General features: G+C 34.5%; 1 protein-coding gene across 14 annotated transcripts in view; it reads left to right on the top strand.

Moving 5' to 3' along the window:
• pHCl-1 (pH-sensitive chloride channel 1) overlaps nucleotides 1-24,164 on the top strand; it is a 466,217-nt gene that overhangs the window by 291,348 nt on the left and 150,705 nt on the right. For 10 of the 14 annotated variants that reach the window (XM_075307944.1, XM_075307948.1, XM_075307950.1 and 7 more), the window contains exons 3-5: nucleotides 7,094-8,690; nucleotides 14,341-14,361; nucleotides 17,190-17,278. In XM_075307944.1, coding sequence (XP_075164059.1) covers nucleotides 7,108-8,690; nucleotides 14,341-14,361; nucleotides 17,190-17,278 — 1,693 coding nt within the window. In that variant the 5' untranslated portion in view covers nucleotides 7,094-7,107. The remainder of the gene's footprint in view (nucleotides 1-7,093; nucleotides 8,691-14,340; nucleotides 14,362-17,189; nucleotides 17,279-24,164) is intronic. The other 4 variants (XM_075307951.1, XM_075307953.1, XM_075307955.1 and 1 more) reach the window with 1 other exon arrangement.

The raw sequence follows: 24,164 nt of genomic DNA, 5'->3' as shown, positions 1-24,164 counted from the left end.
ACTTCAAAATATTTTTTTTTTAATAAAATTCAAACTTTTTATTCAAATCTATGGTTTGACTTTGGCAAAAGAAAACAGATATGCTTGTAAATTTGTTTATCAAAAACCTTTTTTCGGGAAGTTCAAGTATAATTCACTTTGGGTTTAGTGAATTACCCGAATTTATTCTGATAATTGGTTGAGAGTTTTGCTGTAAGTAGAGGATGCTGATGAGGAATATGGTAATTCAGAAACGGCTGTCCATCCATCCATTTTGCAGTCTACAGGGCTTTGCCGAAATAAATTTGACAACCATACTTTTCCTCTCTTGGTTAAGCTACCAAGCAAAAAAATCGTCGCCAAAAAAGTGGTGAAATGTTCATTTTGGGCTCGGATGTTGTGCAAAATTGGCACAGAAGTGATGAATTTAACATGGGCTTATAATAGAATGGATATCCACCATTTCAACAGTCATTGCACTGAGTTTGCATCACTTCATAAGGAATTCAGTGTTTTGGATGTTAATTAAAAAAGTTTTTGATATTTTCCCAAATAAATAATTTTTATAATTTTTTTATGATTTTTAATGCATTCTAAAGCTTGTCTCAAACGTTTAACCTCAAATATTTTCAAAAATTCGCTCTTATTGTAGATTGGATTTAGCATTTTTTTCGACAACATTTTAATAATTTGTTAAAAGTTAAAATTAACCATTAAATATATGAAAAAAAAGAGAGTTACAAAATTGCATTAAAAGAACTTCCTATGTACTTAAAATAGAGAACATCATTGAGGAGGTCATTGTTGGAAGTGTCTTTGGAACAACATCCAAATTTTTTTGCTGGGTACTCTAGTAGTTTAGTCAATGCATGATTTTAAGCTGAAATCAAAACAATAATAATGATTGAAGAATAAACCAACAATAACAAACAAAACGAATTATGATGTTTCTTTTACATACATATTTATACCCTTCACCACTACTGTGGTACAGGGTATAATAAGTTTGTGCATTTGTATGTAACGCCAAGAAATAATTGTCATAGACCCATCTTTTAGTATACCGATCGGCTTAGAATTAAATTCTGAGTAGATTTAGCGATGTCAGTCTGTCTGTCTGTCTGTCTCTCCGTCCGTCCGTCTGTCTGTATATGTAATTTTGTGCACAAAGTACAGGTCGCAGTTTAAGTCCGATCGTCTTCAAATTTGACATAACGTCTTTCTTCGGGTAGAAGACAATCGCTATTGATTTTGGAAAAAATCGGTTCAGATTTAGATATAGCTGCCATATATAGTTATCACCGATTTGATCATAATTCACGTATTCATGAACCGACGTTCTTCAAATTTTGTACATCTGAATGTTTTGTCAGTCCCGTAAAAACTGCCAAATATCAGCTATATCGGTTCAGATTTATATATAGCTCCCATATATATCTTTCGTCCGATTTGGACTTATATGGCCCCAAAAGCGAGAGTTTTGCCCTGATTTGCTTCAAATTTTGCACAACGAGTACGTTTAATAGTATCGTTAACTGTGCCAAATTTAGTTGAAATCGGTTCAGATTTAGATAAAGCTCCCCTATATATCTTTCGTCCGATTTTGACTTATATGGCTTCAAAAGCCAGAGTTTTGCCCTGATTTGATTAAAATTTTGTACAAGGAGTACGTTTAATAGTATCGTTGATTGTGCCAAATTTATTTGAAATCGGTTCAGATTTAGATATAGCTCCCATATATATATATCTTTCGACCGATTTGGACTTATATGGCCCCAAAAGCCAGAGTTTTGCCCTGATTTGCTTCAAATTTTGCAGAACGAGTACGTTTAATAGTATCGTTAACTGTGCCAAATTTAGTTGAAATCGGTTCAGATTTAGATATAGCTCCCCTATATATCTTTCGTCCGATTTTGACTTATATGGCTTCAAAAGCCAGAGTTTTGCCCTGATTTGATTAAAATTTTGTACAAGGAGTACGTTTAATAGTATCGTTAAGTGTGCTTAATTTGGTTAAAATCGGTTCCGATTTAGATATAGCTCCCATATATATCTTTCGTCCGATTTGGATATATATGGCCTCAAAAGCCAGAGTTTTGGCCTGAGTTGCTTGAAATTTTGCACAAGGAGTACGTTTTATAGTATCGTTAATTGTGCAAAATTTAGTTGAAGTCGGTTCAGATTTAGATATAGCTCCCATATATATCTTTCGCCCGATTTTCCGTCATTTGACCACAGAGGTCAAAGTTGCACTGAAAAAACAGTGAACCCACCAGGAAAGATAACTTTCGATTAATTTTAGAAAATTTGGAACTTTTTTAGAAAATTTTAACTAAACGGTATTACAAGCGCTGGCATCACTCCGATATGGCAAAAATAAGTAAATAGTTTTCGACAAATTCAAGAAAATTTATTAGACATAACTAAATTTTTTCAGTAGTTAAAGAAAATTTTGTAGTTTTAAGAGAAATCTTGGAGTTCAAAATTGCAAGAATGTCTTTAGTGACATACGAAGTTCATGATGGACATATTTTTGGCAAAATTTACAAATTTAAAGAAATAATGAACTATTTTGTAAGAAATACGAAATTAGGAAATCTTTATGCTTTATTTGTGTATAACTTTTTCCCGTTTTTTAGTTCATTTAACTAACATACGCAAAAAATTATTTGACTAAAATAAACTTTTTCCAAACATAATGATTCTATGAACTAATATAAAGTTAATATGGCTTTAGTGAAATAGAGAGTTCACTTTTTTTGAGTGTGTTATCCGATTTACGTGAAATTTTGCACAGGGAGTAGATTCAACATAGTAACTATGCATGTGAAATTTGAGTGCAATCGGTTCAGATTTCGATATAGATTCCATATATATGTTTTTCCTATTTAGGCAAAACTGGCCGAAATACCTACATTTTCCTTATCAAATCGCCACTGCCAAGTCGAAGACTTATCAAAATGACTCACATTCTTCTATTACTCTAATACACATCTGTCGACCGATAAATCATAAATACACTTTTGCGAAGTTGCCTCAAAATTGGTTCATATTTAAATGTTTCCTATATTTTTTTTACTAACATTGTGTCCCACCTCAGCGCATTAGCCGACTTAAATGTAAAATCTATAAGTATTGCAGAACTCTGTACAGATCTGCTCAGATATACAGAATATATGTGTATGGATTCATATAGCATCCAACACATTGGACGGATTTCATATGGTATCGACCATTTAGATCTACAAAGTGGTGCAGGGTATAATATAGTCGGTTCCGCCCGACTTTAGACTTTCCTTACTTGTTTTATATTCAATTTAAATATTATTTATATTAAATTTTTGGCGAAACCTCACTAAAATACCAAGCATATTTCCAAAACGCAGTGATGCCAACTCCCGAAGGGCAAAAAGTGCCAAAAAATTAAAAAATTAATATATTACTAAAAAAACCTTACATAGTTGTATTATAGAACTTTTAAGTAAGTATTGACTTATTTAAGCATTTTTAATGAAATTTTGAAATTATAACATTAATGAGTATATGAAATTATGAACCTCTATCCAAGTGTACTGGCTTATAATTTTTAATGCTTATTTGACTTTCAATTCATTTTGATCAGTAATGAATTTCAAAATTTGGTTTTTCAGAGGAAAAAACATTTTTCGACGTTAAATTTGGAAATATGAATACCCTAGTATTTTTATATTTGAAGGGAGTCTTTTCCTATTTCAATTATGAGTGATTTTGTGAATTTAAAACAAACGTTTTTAATGACATTTTTATCACGTTAAAAAATTCTGCACTCGTTGCTAGACATTCAAAAGAATATGTTACCATAAATAACAATATTGATTAAATAATGATCAATACCTTCATAAAACCAAATTCTATATTTGGCAACATAGTTGATTTTCTTAAGCTTTTGACAGTCTAATCAGAATTTATGTATGAAAAGATGTCATCAATCAAACTCAATACTGTTCACTTTAAAAAAAGTACCAAAAGCACTAAATGAAAACGCCAGAAAGCACAATATTGGTGCTTTTTTGAAAAAGCACTAAAAGAGCATTTTTGTGCTTTTTGAAATTCAAAAACCTCGAAATTTGGTGCTAAAAGTACAAAATTGGCATCACTGTCAAATGCGTTCATACAAGCACAGTTTTCCGCAACAAAACTTACAAGCAGTTTCACAACAACTACCCCAGCAAAAAATACTTCAGCAGTAAGAGTTTAGATGCGCTTTTTGGTATACAATAAATTAGGCAGTGCATCCACACTGCATGTATCGGTGGCAATAACGTAAACGGGTAATCGAACTAGTTTATGATCATTCGTTTACGTTATTGCAACCAATTCATGCAGTATAGATGCATGAAAGGTAGTGCTGTTTTCCTTCATATCAACAATGCTATAAAATAGGAAACTCAAGATTATATAACACTTCTCAGCAATATTGCTATTGAAATGAGCAATTATATCAGCGCTATGTAGAAGCTGTTCTAAATCGGGACATCGCCAACAAAAATCAGCGCTGATTCGGTTGTTTTGTAAGCAGTTGGTACTGCCTCTCTCCCTTACAATCCTGCTGAAATAGTACTCCATTTTTTGCTGGGACCAATCGCTCTCAATTGATTCTCTCGCTGTGATATCTTTCGTCAACTCTCTCGGTTTCCATCTATATTTCTTTCTACATACTTTAGTCTCTCACTTCCCCTGAATAAGATATCGCAACATATTATTTAAATGAAAACTTGATGTCCCTAACATATAAACATATTGTGTTAAAAAATCCGACTCAAAACACATTTCGTTTACATCGGAACTTATGGAAAACATACTATCCGTGTGACTACAGATTTATGGATGAATAAAAGTCTACAATGATACATAGCGAAATATGCGTAAAAACTTGAAGGAGTCAAAAATATTTATATTGCGATAGATTGCTGGAGATCTTTTGCTAACGAGACTTGTTTATCAATAACAGCCCATTTTAACACTGGATTAAAATTGGACGATGGAATCCGACTCATTTGAGTCGTACTTTATATACGCAAACAAAGTTTACTTGGATCCAAAGATTTTGACCTTCCCTTAGGAATTTTGGTATCGATTCCGAGCCAACGATACGGTCATTTTTAGCAACCTATCTGGTTAAACTAAGTCGTAGCCTATATTTGAGCCATTTTTATATTCAATTCAATATTTCAGTTGATTTAAGGACGATTTCTTTAAATCAGAAATGTGTTTCTTTACTTTAGGGAGAATTTCCAAAATTTGTGTTCTAAATTTAATAAAAAATAATTTTTACTTTTTTTTAAAACTTTGTAATTTTTTATTAAAATTTCATTATTTTAAAGAAATTTGTCCTCAATAGTTTGTAAATTGCGCATTATTGTTTTTTTTTTTTTAATTTCAGCTTGACTAAACTACAAGAGTAACTTAAACAACAGAGGAAAAGTATGCTTGTCAAATTTATTTGAGTCCTGTTGACTGCAATATTGTTGGATGGACGGTTGTTTTGGAATTACCACATTCCTCATCAGCATCTCCTACTTGCAGCAGAAATAATGCCCTATATTTTATTCATTTTTATACCCACCACCATTTCGTGTGTAACACATCGAAGTATCGATTTCCGTCTATATAACGTATATATATGCATGATCAGAGAGAAATTTTAAGACGGTACCATGAGCGTCTGGCCGTCTGTCTGTCTGTTGTAATCACGCTACAGCCAATATGCAGCTACCGTCCTGAAATTTGGCACAGGGTCGTTTTCTGTCTGCACGCAGGTCAAGTTCGAAGATGGACTATATCATTCTAGGTTTTATTTAGCCCCCAAATAAATTGACCCCCGATGTGATTTCTTGCATTTCTACACACCTAAATTTTTATTCTATTTTCCTGAATTAGAAACTCAGAGGTATTTTATTTCCACAAATAGATGGTCCTAATATGGAGTGTATGGGTCCCGATGTCCCGATACGACTTCTTGGGTTTAGATATCGCAATTTTTTCTGATTTGCATAAGATTGGAAATGTAGAGATATTTTAAGTCCATTATGATTATGGTGGGCATTTGCCCATGTTTTGGTGTAGGCCCCATACCGCACTTTTAATCTGATTTGCTTGAAATTGGAAATCTAATGGTGTTTTAGGTCAACCAATGCTTTGGTATAGGTCGTTGTCTTCATTTAACTTCTTGGGCTTCTAAACACAGCAATTTTTATCTATTTTAGGTTCATTTAATTAATTTTGTGGTTGAATCGGGAAATATTGTTCGTGATCTGATCGAATACTACTCACAGCTATATTTCCCCAAACCAATATTTACGTGATATTAAAGATTACGCAATCTAAACTTTAGGATGCGAAATTTACAAATATTAAGGACAAATTTCTTTAAAATAATGAAATTTTAATTAAAATAAAATTTATAATCCTTGCTTCAAAAATCTTTTTCATTAAATTTGGGACACAAATTTTGTAAATTTGCGTCCCTCCGTTAAAGTCACATGTCTTTGAACTAAGCATAATTTTCCTTAAACTAAAGAAACACATTTTTGATTTAAATAATTTGTCCTTATATTAACTGAAATATTGAAACTTTAGATTTAAGATAAAAACGCTTCAAATATAGGCTAAGACTTATTTTGAGGATTTAGCGTCTTTGGTTTAAAGTTTTTTTGGAATTAAGAAAACATTTTTTACTTTGAAGAATCCGTTATAATTTGGATTTTAAACTGGCATTTGTTTGTAAGAGAATAGTTTATTAATATACCGAGAAAAAAGAGAAATCGATAATTAAGATCTATACCCTAATTTTAATTTTATTGATCCTAGATTTAAAGCCATATAGGTCGCTAAAAATTCTCTTTATTTAAAGAAGCCGCATCTTTGGCTCGGAATCAATACCAAAATCCTTAAGGGAAGGTCAAAATCTAAGTAAACTTTTTTTTGAGTGTAACTTCATTTTGTTCTACCCAATTCTAAGTTAATATGGACTCCATTCAATATTGAGTCAAAATAACTCTCCATAAGAAAAGTAAAATTTTTTCTTTGCTGTCTAACTCTTCCTAATTTCATTTATGTTATTTTTTCTTTTCAGATTAGACACAGAACATGGGCTGTTCCTTTGAAACAGCCAGACAAAGTTGTGGGATACATGAAAAATTTGATACTGCATGCCATGCATCGATAATAACACCATCATCGAGAACACGAAACTTGAATGCAAGAGGAGCAACAGAACACCATCACCAACAACTTTTGGAGAACAGCACTAATTGTATAAACAACAACAGTGGCAATAACAACAACAACAAAACCATCAACAATATTTGCAACAACTACAACCCAAAACCGGATAAACCTAACGACGACTGCCAACCACAACCAAAACCAGCTAAATCCAAAAAGACTACCAACAACAGCCACACTACCACCAACATCAATACTACAGCCACTGTCTATAGTAGCAGCAACATCTTCACTTGCAACAACGACAGCAACAGCAACAACGGCTATCACGGCATCTGGGACGAATTAAACACGAAAAAGTTAAACTTTTATAGCTTGGAAGCCAAGGAATACATAAATAAGCATAGTTTTGACTCTTCATCAAGGGGAGAGACCGGAAAGGAGGATATCTCAGAGGAAGAGGAAATTTATCAAGAGTCGTGTGTGAATTGTTATCCCTTAGCCTGCCACAATAGAATTTGCTGTCGACAAGAGAATTTGATTAAGGGCGAGATTATAAGCCACAGCCGGCATTGCTTAGACAACCAGGCCAAGTATTTTAGCTCCGCCAGTTCTTGCAATTGTATCGGCAATTGTGCCTGTGCCAGTAATAACGGCAAGGCTCCTTGCCACTGTCTGGCATCGTCGTATTTCTGCCAGAAACGCAAAAACACGTTACGCCATGATAGGCCTGGAGAAATGCAGGGACATTTGGATCCCAATGATGCGAGAGCATCAAAAATTACAGATTCGCTACCGAAAATCTACTCTACTGGAGGCCAATGTTTGCAGAAGACATTGTTCCAGGCTAGAATGGCCCTAACATCACACATGGCCACGCTTAAGGATGGCTTGATCCAGGTAGGCGACAATTGTGCAACAATGGTGGAATCGCTGATACATCCTACCATCCTAAGCGGCCAGCAACAGTGTTGGAAATATTGCAGAAGCAACAAAATCAATAGACAAAACAACAACACTCACAACCACAGTAAAAATAATGACAACAACAACAACAATGATAAGTCTGAGCCATATAGGGGCTATTGTCAGCGCAAGCATCATCATCACCATCATTATAATCATCCACACCAGCACCCACTTACCTTAAAGCCTGATTTCAATCACCCTTGTAGTACTTCAACGAATTCCTCCTGCTCTCTTCACGAAGCCATCAGCTCAAGTAAACAACATCAACAACAGGGTGACAACATCAAAAGTAACAGCAACAATGCCAAGAACAGCAGTTGCAATAATTGCCACAGTACTACAGCAACATCGAATCCAACGCAAACAGCAGCAGCCTTCAATTACATAGGACACAATTACTACCATTTTCTGCGTAATTCGATTAACTTCTATACCGCCTACACGGCCAGTGTTATACTGGTCCTATGCTACCTGACCACTACCACATCCGCTGCCACACCCAAATCGGATGCCACATCCTTAGACAAGCATCCCATGTAAGTCATTTCCGTTACGAACCAATTTATTTCCATTTAGATTTTTTCAATGTGGACCTCTCGTACTCATCTGGATAATAGGGTGTATCGAAAAATGAATTGAGTAGTAAGGTTTAATTTAAACCAATTAGAAATTCATAATAGGCTATATCGAAATTTGAGTAATAATTAGATTTTTAAATTGTGGAATTTGGAACTTTTTTATAAATTGAAACGAAAATCTACGTTCGACTTTTACAAAAGTCTATTTTCAACCTTTAAACTTTTTCAGAATTCGGTAAAGTCGCTAATTGAGTAAAAGGTAAAGCAAATCGTCTGCGAATCTTTTATTTAAATCCGCTGTATCGAATTTTGAAAATTTGAGTAATATTTTTTTTTAAATGGTCTAAATCCATACGAAATCTATTGTAATGGTAATACCACGATTATCGATAGTAAATAGAAACGAAACGTCAACTTTTCGATTTTTTACAAGTTAACATTTTTTCGATAATTGTAAAAGTCGATTTACAACCTGGGGACTTTTTTCAAATTTGGTAAAGTTGAGGTTACGATTATTGGAAAGTTGACATTTGATTTCTTCATGAGTTGTTCCATAAAAAGATATTTTTCACATTCTCATTTTTTCGACAAATCGACGTATTGTGAAGAAACCGAAAAGTCGTGGGAGACCTTTTGTCATATACAAAATCGACTTTTGACTTTTTCGAAAATACACCAACAATTCGAATAAGGCGATGTCGAAAGTTTTTTTCAATGATTGCAAAAGTCGATTTTTCCCAATTTGGAACTTTTTCCAAATTTGGCAAAGCCGCTTTTGCGATTATGGCAAAATAGACTTTGGATGTCGTGACTTTCGACTTTTAAATGAGTTGGCAGCATCACATTCTCCTTTTATGGATGCAAAAGATGAACATCGGCCAACTATTTGTCATCTTAAAAATCGACTTTGAACTTTTTTGAATCGAGTCAAGTTGACCACATTTTATATTGATAAAAATCAAGTAATCGACAATTTATAAGAGCCACATAGTAACTTTCGGCAATTTAATGAGTTGTCAGCAGATAAAAATCTACTTCACAATCTACTTTTAGAGATAAAAACGACGAAAATCGACACTTCGACTTTGTCAAATAAATGTCGAAAAGTCGTAAAGAAAGTCTAAAGTCGGGCGGGCCGACTATATTACACCCTGCACCACTTTGTAGATCTAAATTTTCGATATCATATCACATCCGTCAAATGTGTTGGGGGCTTCATATAAAAATTTGTCCCAAATACATACATTTAAATATCACTCGATCTGGACAGAATTTGATAGACTTATACCAAATCTATAGACTTAAAATTTAAGTCGGCTAATGCACTAGGGTGGAACACAATGTTAGTTAAAAAACAAGTATATACGGCCGTTAGGTTAGGTTAGGTTATGTGGCAGCCCGATGTATCAGGCTCACTTAGACTATTCAGTCCATTGTGATACCACAGTGGTGAACTTCTCTCTTATCACTGAGTGCTGCCCGATTCCATGTTAAGCTCAATGACAAGGGACCTCCTTTTTATAGCCGAGTCCGAACGGCGTTCCACATTCCAGTGAAACCACTTAGAGAAGCTTTGAAACCCTCAGAAATGTCACCAGCATTACTGAGGTGGGATAATCCACCGCTGAAAAATTTTTGGTGTTCGGTCGTAGCAGGAATCGAACCCACGACCTTGTGTATGCAAGGCGGGCATGCTAACCATTGCACCACGGTGGCCGTAAGTTCGGCCAGGCCGAATCTTATGTACCCTCCACTATGGATTGCGTAGAAACTTCTACGAAAGACTGTCATCCACAAATTTCAACTCACATTGTTGTTAAATATCATATACTACCACCACGTACCAAATTTCAACCAGATCGGATGAATTTTGCTTCTCCAAAAGGCACCTGAGGTCAAATCTGGGGATCGGTTTATATGGGGCCTATATATAATTATGCACCGATATCAACCAATTTTTGCACGGGTGTTTGAAGCCATATATTAACATCACGTACCAAATTTCAACTGAATCAGATAAATTTTGGTCTTCCAAGAGGCTCCGGAGGTCAAATCTGGGGATCGGTTTATATGGGGGCTATATATAATTATGGACCGATATGGACCAATTTTTGCATGGTTGTTAGAGACCATATACTAACACCATGTACCAAATTTCAGCCGGATCGGATGACATTTGCTTCTCTTAGAGGCTCCGCAAGCCAAATCGAGGGTTCGGTTTATATGGGGGCTATATATAATTATGGACCGATGCGAACCAATTTTTGCATGGTTGTTAGAGACCATATACCAACACCATGTACCAAATTTCAGCCGGATCGGATGAAATTTGCTTCTCTTAGAGGCTCTGCAAGCCAAGTCGGGGGATCGGTTTATATGGGGCCTATATATAATTATGGACCGATGTGAACCAATTTTTGCATGGTTGATAGAGACCATATACTAACACCATGTACCAAATTTCAGCCGGATCAGATGAAATTTGCTTCACTTAGAGGCTCCGCAAGCCAAATCGGGGATCGGTTTATATGGGGGCTATATATAATTATGGACCGATATGGACCAATTTTTGCATGGTTGATAGAGACCATATACTAACACCATGTACCCAATTTCAACCGGATCGGGTAAAATTTGCTTCTCTTAGAGGCTCCGAAAGCCAAATCGGGGATCGGTTTATATGGGGGCTATATATAATTATGGACCGATGTGAACCAATTTTTGCATGGTTGTTAGAGACCATATACCAACACCATGTACCAAATTTCAGCCGGATCGGATGAAAATTGTTTATCGTAGAGGCTCTGCAAGCCAAGTCGGGGGATCGGTTTATATGGGGCCTATATATAATTATGGACCGATGTGAACCAATTTTTGCATGGTTGATAGAGACCATATACTAACACCATGTACCAAATTTCAGCCGGATCAGATGAAATTTGCTTCACTTAGAGGCTCCGCAAGCCAAATCGGGGATCGGTTTATATGGGGGCTATATATAATTATGGACCGATGTGGACCAATTTTTGCATGGTTGTTAAAGACCATATACCAACACCATGTACCAAATTTCAGCCGGATCGGATGAAATTTGCTTCTCTTAGAGGCTCCGCAAGCCAAATCGGGGGATCGGTTTATATGGGGGCTATATATAATTATGGACCGATGTGAACCAATTTTTGCATGGTTGTTAGAGACCATATACTAACACCATGTACCAAATTTCAGCCGGATCAGATGAAATTTGCTTCACTTAGAGGCTCCGCAAGCCAAATTTGGGGGCCCGTTTATATGGGGGCTATACGTAAAAGTGGAGCGCTATGGCCCATTTGCAATACCATCTGACCTACATCAATAACAACTACTTGTGGCAAGTTTCAAGTCGATAGCTTGTTTCGTTCGGAAGTTAGCGTGATTTCAACAGACGGACGGACGGACATGCTCAGATCGACTCAGAATTTCACCACGACCCAGGATATATATACTTTATGGGGTCTTAGAGCAATATTTCTCCTCCTATGGTGGAGGGTATAATATGGGAAACATTTAAATCGCAAAAGTTTATTTATGATTTATCGCTCGATATATATGTATTAGAAGTTTAGGAAAATTAGAGTCATTTTTACAACTTTTCGACTAAGCAGTGGCGATTTTACAAGGAAAATGTTGGTATTTTGACACTTTTTGAAATCAGAAAAACATATATATGGGAGCTATATCTAAATCTGAACCGATTTCAACCAAATTTGGCACGCATAGCTAAAATGCTAATTCTACTCCCTGCGCAAAATTTCAACTAAGTCGGAGTTAAAAATTGGCCTCTTTGGTCATATGAGTGTAAATCGGGCGAAAGCTATATATGGGAGATATATCTATATCTGAACCGATTTCAACCAAATTTGGCACGCATAGCTACAATGCTAATTCTACTCCCTGTGCAAAATTTCAATTAAATCGCAGTAAAAGATTGGCCACTGTGGTCATATGAGTGTAAATCGGGCGAAAGCTATATATGGGAGCTATATCTAAATCTGAACCGATTTCAACCAAATTTGGCACGCATAGCTACAATGCTAATTCTACTCCCTGTGCAAAATTTCAGTTAAATCGGAGTAAATGATTGGCCACTGTGGCCATATGTACTCCTAGTGCAAAATTTCAACCAAATTGGGGTAAAACTCTGGCTTCTGGAACCGTATTAGTCCATATCGGGCGAAATATATATATGGGAGCTATAACTAAATCTGAACCGATTTCAATAAAATTTGGCACACTTAACTATAGTACTAATTGTTCTTTTTGTGCAAAATTTTAAGCAAATTATGGTAAAACTCTGGCTTCTGGGGCCATATAAGTCCATATCGGGCGAAATATATATATGGGAGCTATATCTAAATCTGAACCGATTTCTTCCAAAATCAATAGGGTTCTATGTTATTCTGAGCCAAAAAACATAATTGTGCCAAATTTGAAGTCGATTGGACTATAACTGCGACCTAGACTTTGATTACAAAAATGTGTTCACGGACAGACGGACATGGCTATATCGACTCAGGAGCCCACCCTGAGCATTTTTGCAAAGACACCATGTGTCTATCTCGTCTCCTTCTGGGTGTTGCAAACATATGCACTAACTTATAATACCCTGTTCCACAGTGTCGCGAAGGGTATCGATTAATCGAGCTTAAGGAAAAGTTGAATTTAAATTAAGAAAAGAAGAGACATAGAAAATGCAGCAAAAAGTCAAAATCCACGATGTCAAAAGTCAACTTTTGAATGACTGCAAATCAATTTTTCAAAATTTGGAAAAAGTCGAAAAATTAATAAGACATAAGGATGGTGGTAAAAATCAATTAATGGAACGATATAAAAAATCGAATTTGAGTTGAAAGGGAAATGTTATGTAGCTATTATATTGAAAATTCATCAAAATATCGAAAGTCGTGGATCGATATAGGAATAGGTTGCAAATATTGCAATATTCGAATAACCGAAAAGTGAAAAAGTCAACAAATTTTGAAAAGGTGTAATAGCCGACTTTTTGATTCTATTATATTGAAAATTCATCAAAATATCGAAAGTCGTGAATCGACTTTTTCAAATTTGGAGTAGGTTGCAAATATTGCAATATTCGAATAACCGAAAAGTGAAAAAGTCAACAAATTTTGAAAATGAGCTTTTTTCTTGAAAGTCGATTTCTTAATAATTCTTTCTTATATTACATGGCAAACAAGTTGTAATTTTTAATTGGATTTTTAAAAGAAAACCTCAGTAAGATTTTTTTCGTTACACCCATTTGAAGCCAAATAAAGTACATTGACAATTTTTGTAATCCTAACTTAAGAGTAGCAATCCGAAGCATGGTTTTCCTACATGTCACCAAATTATATTTACTCTAATGCAACCATTGAAGGCAATCAAGAGGTCACCCCAAAATCAAGCACAAATTTAAATTTATTAAAACAATCTATTTATTATTTATTATATAAAAATCTATCTATTTAGTTTAATCGTAATTTAGTTGTTTCATATTATTTTCAATCCATTTCTATCCTACACCATTTTTTAAAATCCGAATATTATTTTTTTCTTTATATTATAATTTCAGTAAAGGCATCGATTGGTCGAAGTAAGTGCACTATTCCAATTCTATTTCTAAATTAAAAAAAAAAAAAAAACAACAACAACAACGAAGAAAAATTATTTATTTGATTCGCTCAATTGGCTTTAAAATTAAGCATGTTCTTCAATATTTTCGTTTCTTTTATTAATGAGTTTCTTGTGATTTTTTACCCTAATTTTACCAAATTCATACATTTGTAAATGCTTTTTTAGTGCATAATAATGTTATTTCATTTCAAATCGAAACTAGTAAATATTTACATTATTTTATGTAAAAGCAAAACACTTGGGCTAACCATATTGTAAAACAATATGCAACACTGGCATTAGCTGTTTAATTAAATATAGAGGAAAACAGGATAAATTTTACATTTTCAACGAATCGGTTTATTTATAGCACTCAATTTAATCTTATTAAATATATCAATTTATCTGTTGTAAATCGAAGAAACACCATTTTGTCCACTGGCAATACCGGCGAAAATTGCACCAGAGAGTAGGAAAAAGAGAACGAAACTATGAAGTGAAACTGCGTTAGTAGATGAAAGTTATGAGGAAAGATAAAATACATTTCTCTAAGGTCATGCAGTTTTTTTTTGGCTTTTCTCTCTAATATCACCCAGCTCTGTACTCTACCGCCGTTATGAAATTAAAGGAAAATAGGATGTAGAAGCTAATTTGTAATAACAAATGTTTTCATTTAGTTAATGTTTTGGCAGACAATTTGAAATTATAGCTGCCGATGTTTCTATAACCAATTTATCAAAACAGCGCTTTGATCGTAACGCTGGTAATACCAAAACACTGTGGTCATTGTGCGACATCTATACGGTTGACATTTGTTTTCTTTGCAGAAGAGCTTTTTTCTTCCTCTTGTACTTCCTACTCTCTATTTTTAGTAATTTATTAGACAGTGGTACGGATATTTTATTTCATTTTACCAAAACGTATTAAAGTGTTCATAACAAAACCACAAATTAAAAACTCTTTACTAAATGTTGTGTTGCGTCTCCAAGAAGGAGACGACATGGACACTATCTTTGCCAAATATGCTCAGAACACCTTCCTGAGTCAATTAAGCGACGTCCGTCCATCTGTGAACATTATTTTTTCCTCAAATAGTGTTTTGTGGCCATGACATATTGAGAGCCATAAAACTCTCGTGTTTGTGGTACACTCCGTGAAAATGGCACATATTGCAAATGAAAGCCAAGGGATGATGTTATGACATGAAAATAGTTTCAGTTTTATCCGATGCGTATATCCCGAACTGCGCCATTTGTTGTCAATTCCGAATTACTGATTTGGGCTCTCAATAATTTTTGTGACTGATTTTTGTTTTTATTAGAAGATAGATTGAATTAATTACATTTTCAATTTGTAATTGGAAAAATGTTGATGGCATTTTTTTTCTGTGTATAGGGAGCTTAATGTTAACAGCTCTCGTGTAGTAAACAAGCCAAGACTCAAAAGCCGTAAATCCTCCAAGTATGTAAATCCCAATTTTCAGAATATTTTTAAAGCTTTTTTTATTTATTAAATTTTTACACTTTATTGTATAAAACAGCAACAATGCGGTCTGTAAATAAAAGGTTTCCGTTAAATATTAAAACCTATTTCATTGTAAGTAAGGGTTCATAATTTGGTTATAGGTAAAGTCATGGAAAAATATCTGTTAAGAACAGCAGCTGTTGTCTGTACTGAAAATAATATTGTCGTGAGACCAAAGATTTTGTGTCCTTAAAATTCGAATGCGTTTTCAGCTCAGCATAGAAGACGCATTTCTGTGATATAAAGTTTTTTTCCTTAACCAAAGACGATAAACATTTCAATAACGACAAAATCTTTAGAAGAGGGCATGCTTTTTTCAGTTTGTGTTACGCATTTCTGTGATATAAAGTTTTTTTTTCCTTAACCAAAGACGATAAACTTTTCAATAAAGACATGCTTTTTTCAGTGTATGTTACGATAGCCCCTAGTTTAACTTGTACAGAATTATTTCAAAATTCAGTTGGAAATGAAATAGTCTGTCGGTTGACACTGTCGATTAAATTTTAACTTGGGTTGATTCCTTCAAAATTCGATTACCTTGATTGAATTATTTTCGAGCAAAAAAAAATTTATTCTATTTAACCTATCCTACACGGACGAAAAAGACTGTTTTTCATATGTTTGGGTGTACAACTTATATGTCTGGAACTCAAATTTTTTAACACAATATTTTTAAGTGCAAGCATATAATGTTGTGTATTACAAACTTTAACTCATAATTTATTTAACTATGAAAAAAAGGTTGGCAATAAATTCGATTGCTACACCCAATCTGTTTCCTTTGTATACTTTGTATACAATTTAACGTATATTACATACAAGCTTACATCCTATTACACATGACCCATCCTGTAATGCTACAATTCGTTTAAAATTTAACAATATTTGATTTTGTGTTTTATTTTTGGCATCATAGTGCAATGTAATGATTATTCAAGAAAGAATTTGTTAATTTTATTTAAACGTATTTGTTTTTTTTTTTATTCATTCATCGAACCTATATTTTCGACAAACAATAGAAGAATTTCGTAATAAAATTTGTCTGGCACCTTTGAAATGCTCTTTAATAAAATATTCATATTCCCATTTGCCTTGCAACTACTAACCCAAATGAATTCGATCACACATTGTGCACTTTCGTTTCGTCTTGCCTATGTTATAAATACCAAACAAAAAATATATACAACACTTCATTTATAAATACCTAATATTTTTCATTTGCAAATTTCAATGAAATACCACAACAACTGTGCCGATTTTATTTTTCTAATAATGCAATTTCAGATTCGATGAGTCAAGTTCGGATAAGGAAATTTTGGATCTGTTATTGGAGCAGAAACGTTACGACAAACGGTTATTACCTCCAGTTCATGGTGAGTTAATATAAAAATGTAAAATATTTCCAAAATGACAATGAGAGAAACTTTAACTGACACACACACACAAACAAACATGACGGCTTGATAATAAGACATACAATTAGACATAGCCACAGCAGCTTTCGTATGTTATTTAAGATTTCGCACAAACCCTAAGATTAATAGGCTATTGGGTAATCAATACGAACACGCATATATGGACAAACATGTTTCAAGAGCAAAATGTGATCTTTTTGATAGGGAACATGGAACAATTTTGCCGCAAAAATTTAGTTTTCCCGTCAAAAGTAAAATTCTCGCCGAAATCACATACATACTTTCCGTGCAAATAAAATGGTTACGATAAACATGAAATATGTTCGAAATGATCATATTCCTGCTCTGGGTGAAGACTTTATCAGTAGTATCGAAACAAAAGCAATTATTTTACAACATTTACGAAATTTTAAATTTCATATGCATTGATAGCCATGTTTATTTAAAATTAATTGGTAAAATATATCAAAATGTTATATACATAAAATTCAATCTATGTTTGTTTATTTGTTTGTTTGATTGTTTGTTTGTTTGTATGTTCCGAGTTGGCTCCGAAACGGCTGAACCGATTTACTTGAAACTTTCAGAGATGGGAGGGGGACCTCCCATTTGTCGGACTTTTTGAAAATTGGACCAAAGTTTTTTTTCATTGAAAGTTGGGGTTGGCATCTAAAGATCTGCTACTTTATATTTCGATATTTGGTGGCAGAGCGGTCCTCCGTCTTTTTTTAAAGGACAGTGAAAAAACTAAAATTCTCTAAATTATCTGAGATTTACAGAGAACATGCGGTGAGGTTATGGAATTAATATGGGGTACCTGATGATGTCACACGCAAAGCAAAAAACGTTTGGAAAACGTGTACCGAAAACGTTTTTCGTTTGTTAGAGTTTTTTGAATTGCTTCGAAAATTTTAAACTTTTATCACCAAAAAAATTCGTTTGTTACAAAATTTTTATTTTTTTCAATAAAAAAAGTTATTTTTGAAACAACAACACAGTCCATTTCGTTTATATCAAACACTGTTCTTTTCTGACTTTAGGTCTTTAATAAGACACATTTTACCGTTCAAAATTTTATATACTACAATGTAATGTAGATCATTTTTTCGGAATCTTCCGAACATATCTGGAACATATTAAAAAAAAAACAAGTATATACGGCCGTAAGTTCGGCCAGGCCGAAGCTTATGTACCCTCCATCATGGATTGCGTAGAAACTTCTTCTAAACACTGCCATCCACAATCGAATTACTTAAGTTGCGGTAACGCTTGCCGATGGCAAGGTATCTTAAAACCTCCTAACACCACCTTCTAAATTGTATGTAAGTCCATACGTGGTATATATTAAATCAAAAAAGATCGATCCAATACGTATATAATTCAGTTTGACAAAGTATACATAAAATTTTGACAAAATTTTCTACAGAAATAAAATTTTAACAAAATTTTCTATAGAAATAAAATTTTCTATAGAAATAAACTTTTGACAAAATTGTCTATAGAAATAAAATCTTGGTAGATTATTTTTGGCTCGAGTGGTAACCATGATTATGAACCGAATAAAATTTGAACAAAATTTTCTATAGAAATAAAATTTTGACAATGATGAAAATTTTATTATGAACCGAATAAAATTTTAACAAAATTTTCTCTAGAAATAAAATTTTAACAAAATTTTCTCTAGAAATAAAATTTTGACAAAATTTTCTATAGAAATAAAATTTTGGTAGACTATTTTTGGCTCTAGTGGCAACCATGATTATGAACCGATATGGACCAATTTTTGTGTGATTGGACCAATTTTGGTATGGTTGTTAGCGACCATATACTAACACCACGTTCCTAATTTGAACCGGATCGGATGAATTTTGCTCCTCCAAGAGGTTCCGGAGGTCAAATCGGGAGAACGTTTTATATGGGGGCTATATATAATTATGGACCGATATGGACCAATTCTGCTACGGTTGTTAAAGATCATATACTAACACCATGTTCCAAATTACAACCGGATTGGATGAAATTTGCTTCTCTTGGAGACTTCGCAAGCCAAATCTGGGGATCGGTTTATATGGGGGCTATATATAATTATGAACCGATGTGGACCAATTTTTGCATGATTGTTAGAGACCATATACCAATATCATGTACCAAATTTCAGTCGGATCGGATGAAATTTGCTTCTCTTTGAGGCTCCGGAACCCAAATCTGGGGATCGGTTTATATGGGGGCTATATATAATTATGGACCGATGTGGACCAATTTTTGCACGGTTGTTAAAGACCATATACTAACACCATGTACCAAATTTCAGCCGGATCGGCTGAAATTTGCTTCTCTTTTAGGCTCCGCAAGCCAAATCTGGGGATCGGTTTATATGGGGGCTATATATAATTATGGACCGATGTGGACCAAGTTTTGCATGGTTGTTAGAGACCATATACCAACACCATGTACCAAATTTCAGCCGGATCGGATGAAATATGCTTCTGTTAGAGGCTCCACAAGCCAAATCTGAGGGTCCCTTTATATGGGGGCTATACGTAAAAGTGGACCGATATGGCCCATTTTCAATACCATCTGACCTACATCGATAACAACGACTTGTGCCAAGTTTCAAGTCGATAGCTTGTTTCGTTCGGAGGTTAGCGTGATTTCAACAGACTGACGGACGGACGGACGGACATGCTTAGATCGACTCAGAATTTCACCACGACCCAGAATATATATACTTTATGGGGTCTTAGAGCAATATTTCGATGTGTTACAAACGGAATGACAAAGTTAATATACCCCCATCCTATGATGGAGGGTATAAAAAAACAAAAAAAACTTTGGTCGAAGCAGGGATCGAACCCACGACCCTTGGCATGCAAGTCGGACGTAGCAACCACTGCTCCACGGTGCCAAACTAAATGTTTGTTTCTGTTAAATAAACTTTGTTTATTCGGTTCGTGGGCGCCGCAAGCTATGCTATATAAATATAACTTATATGGATATTTATCTATTGATGACCATAACAGGTACATAGCTCAGTGGTTAGTGTGTTGGCTTACAAAGTGCATGGTCCGTGGTACGATTCTCCGTCCAGGCGAAAGGTAAAAAAATTTTAAAAATTTATAAAATCGTATAATTTCTTCTACATTGTTGGTATTACAGGAAAAGGTGTTAAGAACTAAAAAACCTCGTGGATGTGAGAAAGATGTGAGGGAAAATGCAATTAGCAAGAAAACAATGTTTTTCTTTTTTTGAGTTTGACTTTATGAAATTGTTTTTACATCCTGGAAAAGAATAAACGTTTATCACAAAAAGTATATACTTTTCTTCCAAATACACTTCCTAACAGCGAAAAGCAAATGAGAAACTAACTTTGTTTGTCTAAAATTTGGTTTGGGAGGAACGAATTATTTTTTTGCGTGCATATGTGGACACGGAGGGGACCCTCCCCCTTGCCCTACTTTTTGAAACTTGGAACAAAATTAGGCGATTTGCTTGAAATTTTCATTGAATGTTGGGGTTGGCATCTAGACAAAAATCCGCTACATTATTTTTCGATATTTGGTCGGGGAGAGGGACCACCCCTTTGCCCGACTTTTTGTTTAAAGTACAGTGAAAACAAAACTAAACTCCCCCGAATGAAATTTTACGGAAAAATGAGTGAGGTTATGAAATTTCTATCAGTTCTTGATTTTTTAATAAAAATAAAAGGGTATAGGGAGACATCCGCTTCTCTTAAGTACATATGTTACAGAGAAACAATTAAACTTTACCGAGTTACTTTAAATTTACAGAGGACTGGGGAAAGGTTACGATATTAATAGTTGATACCTGATTTTGTGATATTTGGACGGAAGAGAGGCCGCCCCTTTAGGCTTATAATTTGCTTGACATTTTCTGGGACGTTTACAAAAGATACGCTACATCACTTTTCGATATTTGGTCGGGGAGGAGGTCCTCCTCTAAAACTGCAAAAAAAAAAACAAAAATTCTTAAGTTTTCTTGAAATTTACAAAGGCAGTGGGGGAAGGTTATGAACAAAGAGGCAACCTTCCTTGCCCCACACTTGAAGGAAAGTTTCAAGAATTTTCAGGGAAGGTTAGGGGTACTATTCACTACGGTGTTTGTCGATATTGTATCGGGGAAAGTGACGTCCCTTTAATACAATAGAGCACAATTTAAACATCTCCGATCTACTTGAAATTTACAGGGAGCGTGGAAGGAGGTGATTAAATTTATACATGATTTTTAAATTAGTAAATGATTTTTCGATATCTGGTTGGGGAAGGGGAAAATTGAAATAAACTTTGTCGATTTACTTCGATAGAATTTATAGGGACCATTGAGTAGTTGTGAAATTAATATAGGGTACATGATAGTCCGATATCAGGTCGGAGTGGAGCGAAGGTGGGGAGAGGGTTCCCTTTTGTCCGTTTTTTTTTTTCTTAAATTGAAAGCAGAGGGTTGTCCGTAAATGGGAACTCGGTACATAATTTTATGATTTTTGCACAAGCTTCTGCCATACTTCTTTTTAGTAAAAAACTTAAATTTACATGAAATTGGCAGCCAACGGAGAAGGTGCATCATTTTCCAACATTTTAGCAAATGTTAATGTGGTAAAATTTTTTACTACTTTTGCTTTTTCCGTTTTATTGGATGGGAAACAGTAATTCTTTGTATGTTTATACCCTTCACCACTACTGTGGTACAGGGTATAATAAGTTTTGTGCATTTGTATGTAACGCCAAGAAATAATTGTCATAGACCCATCTTTTAGTATACCGATCGGCTTAGAATTAAATTCTGAGTCGATTTAGCGATGTCCGTCTGTCTGTCTGTCTGTCCGTCCGTCTGTCTGTATATGTAATTTTGTCCACAAAGTACAGCTCGCAATTTAAGTCCGATCGTCCTCAAATTTGGCATAGGGCCGTTTCTTGGGACAGAGACAATCGCTATTGGTTTTGGAAAAAATCGGTTCAGATTTAGATATAGCTGCCATATATATTTATCCCCGATGTGGTTATAGTTAGCGTGTTTATCAACCGATTTTCTTGAAATACCGTACATCCAAATATTTTATGAATCTTGAAAATCTAGCAAAATATCAGCCAAATCGGTTCAGATTTAGATATAGCTCCCATATATATATTTCGTTCGATTTGAACTTATATGGCCTCAAAATCCAGGGTATATATATATATATATCTTTCGTCGGATTTAGACTCATATGACCACAGAGGCCAACGTTTACTACCGATCTTCATGAAATTTTGCAGAGAGGGTAGAATTGACATGCTACAAATGCTTGGTAAATTTGATTGAAATCGGTTCAAATTTAGATATAGCTCCCATATATATCTTTCGTCCGATTTGAACTTATAAGGCCACAAAAGCCAGAGTTTTGTCGTGATTTGCTTCAAATTTTGCACAAGGGGTACGTTTAATAGTATCGTTAAGTGTGTCAAATTTTGTTAAAATCGGTCCAGATTTAGATATAGCTCACAAATATATCTTTCGCCCGATTTGGACTTATATGGTCTCAAAGGCCAGAGTTTTGTCCTGACTTACTTCAAATTTTGCACAAGCGGTACTTTTAACGATACTATTGTATGTGCCAAATATGGTCAAAATCGATTCAGATTCAGATATAGCTCCCATATATATATTTCGTTCGATTTGAACTTATATGGCCTCAAAATCCAGGGTTTTGCCGTGATTTGCTTGAAGTTTAGTAGTATAGGTAATTGTGGCAAATTTGGTTGAAATCGGTTCAGATTTAGATATAGCTCCCATATATAACTCCCGTCCGATTTGCACTCATATGACCAGGGGGCCGAAGTTATACTCCCATTTACGTGAAATTTCGCATAGATAGCAGAATTATTATTCTAACTATGCATGTCAAATTTAGTCAAAATTGGTTCAGATTGTATATAGCTCCCATATATACGTACACCAGAGTTGGGGAAATATGGTAGACTGTTTCATGTTTTAGACCCATTTTCAATAGGATTTTCCTCCAATTGACTGGATAGTTTCCTCAGAGAATACAAATATGGCCAAAATTCTCACACTTTACACAAAATTCTGTGATGATTTCACCATATCTTAGCCATATCCTACACACTGCAATGCCAAAATTTCCACAGAACGGATGAGTTTTAAATAAGGCTCCAAGTCGCCCGACTAAATCGACTAATATATCACAACCCACACTTGACCACATATCTTGGCGAGATCTAACCAATATCCTTGTAAAATCGCCACTGCTGAGTAGCAAACATTTTAAATATTACTCAAATTGTCCTTTATCTCGAATACATATGTATCGTCTGAAAAATCATAAATCTCTTTTGTACAATTTCATTAAAATTTCTATCGCTTCATATTTCCCATATTTACTAACATTGTGTTTCATCCCAGGGCGTTAGCCGATTTAAATTTTAATTCTAGAGTTTTTGTAGAAGTACAAAAAATTGTTTCCATTAAAAGTATTTGTATCTGGAAATGCAAACTTTTATATAGCTCCCATCAAATTTTAAGTAGTTGAGATGGTAACACAAATGTTTGTCTACATAGTGGTGAAGGGTATAATATAGTCGGCTCCGCCCGACTTTAGATTTTACTTACTTGTTTTATAATATAGTGCTTAGTTTTCAGATATGTTGAGGAGAAGGATACCTTTCCGTGACAAACCACACTTAAAATTCAAAAGAAATATAGAACATTGTCAAACTACTTGAATACAGAACATCATTTAAAAAATTTGGAGGAAAGGGTACACGCTCTCCCCGACATTTTTTTAAGACGAACCGTTTTACATATACATATCCGCCGTATTTGTACCAAT

The sequence above is a fragment of the Haematobia irritans genome, chromosome 4 (genome assembly GCF_050003625.1).
Source record: "Haematobia irritans isolate KBUSLIRL chromosome 4, ASM5000362v1, whole genome shotgun sequence".
In the NCBI taxonomy this organism is placed as follows: domain Eukaryota; kingdom Metazoa; phylum Arthropoda; class Insecta; order Diptera; family Muscidae; genus Haematobia; species Haematobia irritans.
Note: the sequence above shows the minus strand (reverse complement) of the source record. Positions and strands in the feature narration are given on the sequence as shown.